The following is a 7,862-nucleotide window of genomic DNA, read 5'->3' as shown; positions in this document are numbered from 1 at the left end:
AACGGGGCAAAGAAGTCATTGAGTACCTCCACCTTCTCCATATCCCGGGTAACCAGGTCTCCTGTTTCCTTCCGGAGAGGGCCCACATTTTCCGTTGTCTTCCTTTTACCCCCAACGTGCCTATAAAATCTTTCGTTGTTGCCCTTGATGTCCCTGGCCAGATTGAATTCTATCAGGGCTTTAGCTTTCCTAACCTGATCCTTGGCTGCTCGGACAGTTTCTCTGTATTCCTCCCAGGCTCCCTGTCCTTGCTTCCACCCTCTGTAGGCTTCCTTTTTGTGTTGGAGTTTGTCCAGGAGCTCCTTGTTCATCCATGCAGGCCTCCTGGCGTTTTTGCCTGACTTCCTCTTTGTTGGGATGCATCGCTCCTGAGCTTGAAGGAGGTGATCCTTGAATATTACCCAGCTTTCTTGGGCCCCTCTTCCCTCCAGGGCTTTGTCCCATAGCACTCTACCAAGCAGATCCCTGAAGAGGCCAAAGTCCGCTCTCCTGAAGTCCAGGGTAGTGAGCTTGCTGTGCGCCTTCCTTGGTGCCCTAAGGATCCTCATTGGCTCCTCTACCACTTGGAGAAGGAAATAATAATCCCAACCATCACTGTCATTCAGAAACACATCTAGTGATGCCCAAGTCTTGGCTAGGGACATATATCAGTGTTGGCATTTGAAAACCTGGCGTGGGAAGGCAGAATCATGCAATGTCCACAGTACAGTTGAATGTATGGCCAGTAAGATTCTGGACTGTCACATTCTTCCTTTATTCTGTTCGGTTTTTGTACTTGGTTTCATACAGCTGTAGTTCAGCCTTTCAAATGGTAGTGAACTGCAGTGTTTTGAGACTCCTTTAACTGCTTTCCCCCAGGCCCGGAAGATGAACATTGTTTATCATCATAACTAGTTGGAATATGAATCTTGTTCAGTACAGATTGGTAAAGTACTTTCGGCTTTGGATTTCTTTAGCACAACACGCAAAGCTTGTGATGGACATAATGTCATTGCCAGTGGGTGCTATACAGTTGTTCCCCTTCCTGCAAGCCTGAAAACACTGCAGATGATAGAAAATTTTTCCATCTGTGCAGGACTGAGTAAAGACTTCTCTGTCAATCTCAAGAAGCATAGCCATTCTCTCTCCATCAGCATAGCCAAGAAAGAGAGAGAAAAGAATGCAAGAACTAGAACTCAGTTAGGACAAGGACATTTTTCTCTTAACCCTACTCCACAGCACCTGATTTCAGTATTGGTATTCAACTTTCAGCTTCATCTAGTAGCATTATAAGCACAGTTTTCAAACCTACAATTTTGTAACATTATTAATTGCAGAGTAGGGTTATTTTACAGTAGTATATGTGCATTCTAAAACCCCAGTAATCATTTCCATTTCCATCAAGGCATACTGTTTTCTGGGGTGCAATGTGCAGCTGTTGAATAGTATATAACAGCTGTGTTAAAAGGGAGAAATTCAACTATAATGTCAGAATGTAATAACTTTGTTGGAATTAAATCAAAACCTTCAAAAAGGAGGCATATGATCTTTTAATTGTCAGTTACTCAACCCTTGATTATGCATGCCATTCTGACAAATCAATGTCCACTGTGTCCCTTATAAAAGAATGCATTGAGTCCTGAAAGTGAGGCATTCCCGCACAGCATCTTCAGTAATGCTAGTTAGCCTTTTATAAAAACATTTTCAAGTCATTGATAGGGGAGATGCACTTTTGATATAGTTAAGACAAAGTGGGCATTATTTTTTCTATTAAAGTAAGTGTTTTTAAAAAACAAGACATCTCTCCAGGAGCCTTATAAATGATATTTGAACCACAAATACCAAATACCAGGCAACCATGGAAACATAGGCATTGGAATATGGTTAATATGCCTGGAGCCTCCTGGCCACTGCTCTGCTGCTGCTTACAATCTTCAGAAAGCAATACAAATATCAGAATGAAGCTTTCTAACATGCTTTTAAGTATGATCTTCAAATGAACAGAGGTTCTCATAATTCTTTAATATAAAATATTTTGAAAGCATTAAATGCTGAATGTAAAAGAGGACATCCAGCCATCTCATACTTCTGCACAGTTTTCTAACTGTTAATAATTCAAGGTATTTAACTTGAATTGGAACACTGGTCTGGAAAGCATACATTGAATCACGAAGTCCAGTCCTCGGCTATCACAAACAACCATGTCATAGATATTTCATAATAGATCAGACTACCTGGGAAAACTAAATGGGATTTTTGTGTTTGGAAGACTATTCCAGAAACATTTTGCTCTAATTTTTGGAGCTAATTATGGACCAAAATTTGCTAGAGTTCACACATTCTTATTTTCCCTCTTTTGATGCTAATCTCCTGCTATGTTTATAGAAGACAACCATCCTTGCATGGAGTAAAAAGCCAATTCTTTAAATCGCCATCATGAGACAGCCTCTGTGTCCCCTGCTCATCTTTCTAGCCGTGTTCTAAATCTGTTCTAAATAGGTTAATCTGTTTTTTTTTTCTGGTCACCTAACAAGTACAGGTGACCAGAATTGTACATACAGTTTAGTCTGTGGCACTAATAGGTCCATATTCCTCCCCTGTATCTCTCCTGTTCTTTTTCATAGCCACATTACAGAAGTGGTTCACGATCACCTCATTGTTAAAAAACAAATGCTCCCAAGGAAAAATACTTGGTTTTAAATGCATTAATTTAATCCTATTTCTATTAATTTGGTTCTTTAGGTCTTCAGTTTCCTAAATTATCCTGTTTTTCTTGCAGAGTGCTCTAATACAGCTTTTTCTTGACGATGTCTCTCTCTTTTGTCGTATTGACAAATTTCATTCTTTTACTCACTGTAATCAGTTTCTCTTATCTGTCAATTCTTCACACAGAAAAGATATGTCTGTAAAAGTAAAAAAAAAATAATCATGGTACCAGTTCCCTATAGGGAAGCACAGTATGAGTCTCAGTTTGCAAGTGCTGTATTTTGCAAATGTTCCAAGTATTTTTAGAAACAGTAAAATATTGTAAGTGGTATCATATGTACATAAAACAGTTACTGTTCATAGTTCATTATTTTCACCTTCACTTGAGAAAAATGTGCCTTGTTCTTGCATGAGCTTAATGGTCTGTGCTCCGCATTATATAACACCAAATCTTCAGCTCATTTCTGAAGTCAACACTAACATTTGTGCCTGCCATTTGTTTACGGTCATAAAAAATTTGCATGTGCTTACACAAAACTGGAATTTATATTTAAATGGTTTGTTCTCCACTGACTGTATATGCACAGATTGCTGTAAGTGAGTTTAAAACTAATCCAGATGTGATTTTGCAGCCTGTAGTTCAGTTACATGCGTGAAACGTGCCTGGATATTCAGAAGTGGTATATGGAAATGTAGCCAACTGTTGTTCTTCTCCACATTGTCCACAGTAAACATGTTTTAGATTCAGTTAAATTAACTGATAACTTCATTTGCCTTTGCACTTGAAAAACATTTATATGCTGACACATTATAGCTTCTTGATACAGAAAATGAATTGTATAACGAAAATTGAGTCATCTGATAAACCACAAAAATTTTTCCTCAGCAAAGAGACAGCTTGTTCCCACGCAGTAGTACACTGAATGGGTTTCAACCATAAGAATACCTGTCAGATGTGCTTGGTAGGAATGGAAAGCTGAGGTAAGGAGCTTCCTATTTAGACAGTAAATTGTTCTTCTTTAGTTTCAAAGAATGAGGTTGGCTACCAAGAATCTAATAGCTGACTCCAGGCACCATCTCCAAGCAGGAAGCGTATTGGTGGGAGAAGCAGGAGGTTTGCTTTAAGTTATTCTGTCTTTTCTTCAGGCTAAGCAAACAGATTTAGCAGCAACAGGGACTCCTGATCATCCTGAGCTGTAACCTGAATTCTGAGGACATCTAGTGGTGCCAGCCCACTGCAGGGACTGGGTCTTCACAGCTGGTGGCTTCCCACTTGCACGTCTGTATTTCAGCCGAGTTCTGCAACACTGCCTCTGTCCTTTGCAGGTTGAAGAAAGAGGGATAATGCATCCCATCTTGCATTTTCACCTGATAAATTAACTGTGAAGTTACACTACTTTTTCCTTGGTTTCTTTTCTCTGGTCTTGGCATTTCCACTTTACTGCAAAATCAAATGCAAGAAAAACAATGAGTTGAATGCACAGAAAGAGTAGCATTCTTCAGCTCAGGTGATCCTGAATTCAACATTGCCAGTCCCAAATATTCGGAAGTCATGAGATTGGCTCAAAAATCATAAACTTCTAAATAAATTTTGGATATTTCTATTTGTCTTCTGCTTTCAGGACTTTCCGAGTTCAAATATGTTGAGCTCTTCTTTGTATCAACAGGGATAAAAGTGCATTTTTTATTACTAAAAGGCTGATTTCTCAGGTAAATTAATGAGTCTAAATGTTAGAGCTTTAAGAAAAGCACCCACTATCCCAAGATGCCAAATAAATATGAAATATTTGTTAATGCTATGGAATTGTAATCCTAGCACTGTTAACCATTCAAAGACCTTCAGGAAGATGTACTTACTACGCTGTGATTAAAGTTTTCTACTTCTGAAGTGGAACTGTAGGTGTTGCCGCACCTTTTTGAGAAATAACAAGAATCAGTTAGCTGCAATTCAAAAAGGACTTTGATCAAGCCAAGTGATACATATTACATGTTAAGCATTGTCATTGACTATTGCATGATGGCCTATTTTTCAGTGAGCCCTTGATCTGATATTTCCTCCTGAGGAGAAGCAGACATCATGAAGCAGAAATTGACATCATCAGTTCAAATTATTTTGCTACTTGCTCTGACTGCAGTGGGTCTGACTGGTAAGTACACCACTTCCTGAAACACTTGTTTTTCCTTAAAACACTTTCTTTAGAAAAGTCTGAGGCTTTACCTGATCTATCCTGACCACCACTGGAGCCTGTACATATTTAAATTACTTTCTTCTGAAGTTTTGTATGGAGATTTTGAAAATGGCTTGAGTCTTCTTTTCTTTTTCTAGTATTAATAATGATTATGTGGTGGTGATGATGAAGGGCACTCACTCCATCCCTACACTCACTCCATGCTTGTCACCTTCTTGGGAATTAGCATCATATGAATAGTAACACTATTAGAGATAATAGTATGGAACTTAAATGAAGTAAAGGTAAGCTTAGGTTGAAAAGTCACATGCTTTGCATGTCAAAATGTACATAAATTTATGGTCTATGTTCTTGGTAGAAGTTAATGACAAGTATCACAGAATCATAGAATCACAGAATACCAGGTTGGAAGGGACCTCAAGGATAATCTGGTCCAACCTTTCTTGGCAAAAGCATGGTCTAAACAAGATGGCCCAGCACCCTGTCCAGCTGAATCTTAAAAGTGTCCAAGGTTGGGGAATTAGTCTTAACAGGAAATATTCTTAAATATGTTGGGATTATTAGGGAATATTCAAATCATTAATGAATACATTCAGGTTGCCAATATACAAAATACTTCATCCAGCCCATTGATTCCTTCTTTTTATTATTTGTCTTACCTATTTAATTTTAAGATGACCTGAAGATAAAAATTGTGGATATTTTAGGAAAAAACAAAAGGTCATACATTTACTTCCAAGCTTTTTAATTTAATTTGGAGATAACTGTACACATTTAAGTTTAGGTAAAAATGAAATTTTCATTTGAAAAAGAGAAGTGAAATAATTTTAGCAGCTATTTTAGAAGTTTGAGGTAAAATATATATTTACTTTTTTGAAAGTTTTGAGCTTTTTTCCAGGCAGATTTATTTGCCAAATTCAGTCCATAGTTTCAAATAATTTTGTTGTCCTCAAAAAGTATTCCTTGCTGAATTTGTCATTCAACAATAACAATAAAAAACATTGTCCAACTCTAATATAACTAGCTGGATTTCTGCACTTCCCTAGGTCAATCATACCCTGGAAAACCTAAGATAATAAGATGTCGTTCTCTAGAAAAGGAAACCTTTTCTTGTTGGTGGAAGCCTGGCTCAGATGGAGGACTTCCTACCAATTACACCCTGTTCTACAGCAAGGACAGGTAACAAGCGGTGCATACGTATTCTGTAAGTGATCAAGTGATGATTATGACAGAATGAGGGACTGGTAAGATTAATTTATAAAGGTGTTTTTGTGAATCCATGTTAAATCTCAGATAGCCAAGGGCTACATGAGATGAATGGCTTTCCCTTGTTGGAAGAAACTTGAATACTACCAGTCCTAAAGCTTCAGCGTGTCCCTGCTGAAACTTATACCTGACCTAAAATCCCACCGGTCTAAAGACGTGCTGGGAAAGGTGTAGTTTGTCCATCTTACCAGGAGGCACACAGCTTTTAGCTGAATGGCATTCTTCTCTGAGGAGGGGAGCATCAAGGCAGCACGGGGCTGTGGGCGCTCCCCCTGGGCAGCAGGGCAGGGCCCATCCCACTGCCCCAGCCAGGGAGCAGGGCAGGCTGGGGGCAACCCAGCGCTGGGCATCGGGCACCTCCCTGGGGACAGGGACAGGCTGAGGCTGGGCTGGGCCAGGATGTCAGCCTGTGGGTTGGGGCTGGCTCGGCAGGGCCCGTGGCTGGGAAGGGCAGGGCTGTGGGGAGCTGGAGACCGGCCCTGCTGCAGTGGGCTGAAATGGGGTCCTGGTCCCCAGGCAGTGGGGGGTGCCTGGGGAGGCTGGGCGGGGGCAGTGAGGGCTGGTGGTGTCCTCAGGGCCCTGCTGAGGAGCTTTTCCATTACCCTGCATAGCAAAAACCCATCTGGAGAAAATCTATAGAGAGTCTTTGCTTCCCCTTCTGGTTTTGTAGCCAACCTCAGGGTTCCCAAAATGGAGTAAAATCAGGTGTAGGTATTGCATCTTAAAAGTTACTGTTTTGGCAAAGTCTGTGACTCCCTCATCCTGTTTAAGAATAAAATGTGTATATGTTTAGCAACTTTGCTCAACCTGTGCTTCTTTGTATAACTGCCCTTTCTTCCTGAAAACAAGAGGTCTCAGAACAGGGCCAAGGAAGCAGGGAAGCTCAGAGATTAAATTTTTTTTAATAAATCCAGCGAGGTTCAGAATAGATAAGGTAAAGCCTCAGACTTCCCTCCTCCAATTAAACTCCAAATCTTTTGGTATTAGTTGATCGGGAAAGATGCAGCCTTTAATGACGTTACCACACTCAACAATGATCTGAGAGCTTTTATTTTATGAAAGTCCAGATGTTTCAATCTCAATAAAAACAGAAATTTTAATGAACATTTTAAGTCATACCTATCACAGCCCAGAACAGTCCTGCTTAGGGATGGATAAGAGTGCTTCTCCATTTCACTAAATCTGCTGAACACCAGGCATTGCCAAGCACTCCAGATCTGTGCCACAGTTGCCTTTCTTAGCTCATCGTCTCTCAGGTACAGTCCCCTTACTCCCATCTTTTCTTTGTGAACCGAGACAAAACTGCCTGGAAACTAAGAGACCTTGTTATTAGCGGTGCATAGAGCATAACAGTGGGACTGAAGTGCATCCTTGAACAATCTCTGCTGGTGCTTTGGGTTTGTGCAGTTCTTCACACCTGGGATAGGCTCTGAGTACATCACCCATTTCAGCTTTAATTGAGTACAAAACAATTCCTCTCCTAAAAAAGTCAAAGACTTGTATAAAGGTAATAGGTAAGAGATCATGAATTAAATATTTTTTGTTGAGACAGTTGTGATGATGATTATGTTAAAAAGCAGATAAATTAACATCTTGCTGAAAACAAAATAATCAGTAAAACACTCCTCTACCATAGGGCCCATCAGGTTACTTTCCAGGGAAAATATGTAAAGAAGATATTTAGCAACTTTTCTTTAGTCAATGTGTTAATTTGCCTTTTAA

The 7,862-nt window shown here is 39.8% G+C and overlaps 1 protein-coding gene across 4 annotated transcripts in view; it reads left to right on the top strand.

The window, feature by feature from the left end:
- Window positions 1–7,862, top strand: part of PRLR (prolactin receptor) — a 28,782-nt gene that overhangs the window by 8,418 nt on the left and 12,502 nt on the right. Inside the window, exons 3-4 of one of the 4 annotated variants that reach the window (XM_009318447.1) lie at window positions 4,719–4,832; window positions 5,921–6,053. In XM_009318447.1, the coding sequence (XP_009316722.1) occupies window positions 4,763–4,832; window positions 5,921–6,053 (203 nt within the window). In that variant the 5' untranslated portion in view covers window positions 4,719–4,762. Of the gene's footprint in view, window positions 1–4,551; window positions 4,837–5,920; window positions 6,054–7,862 lie in introns of those variants that run through there. The other 3 variants (XM_009318446.1, XM_009318448.1, XM_009318449.1) reach the window with 3 other exon arrangements.

The sequence above is a fragment of the Pygoscelis adeliae genome, unplaced genomic scaffold, assembly GCF_000699105.1.
Source record: "Pygoscelis adeliae isolate BGI_AS28 unplaced genomic scaffold, ASM69910v1 Scaffold272, whole genome shotgun sequence".
NCBI lineage: Eukaryota > Metazoa > Chordata > Aves > Sphenisciformes > Spheniscidae > Pygoscelis > Pygoscelis adeliae.
Note: the sequence above shows the minus strand (reverse complement) of the source record. Positions and strands in the feature narration are given on the sequence as shown.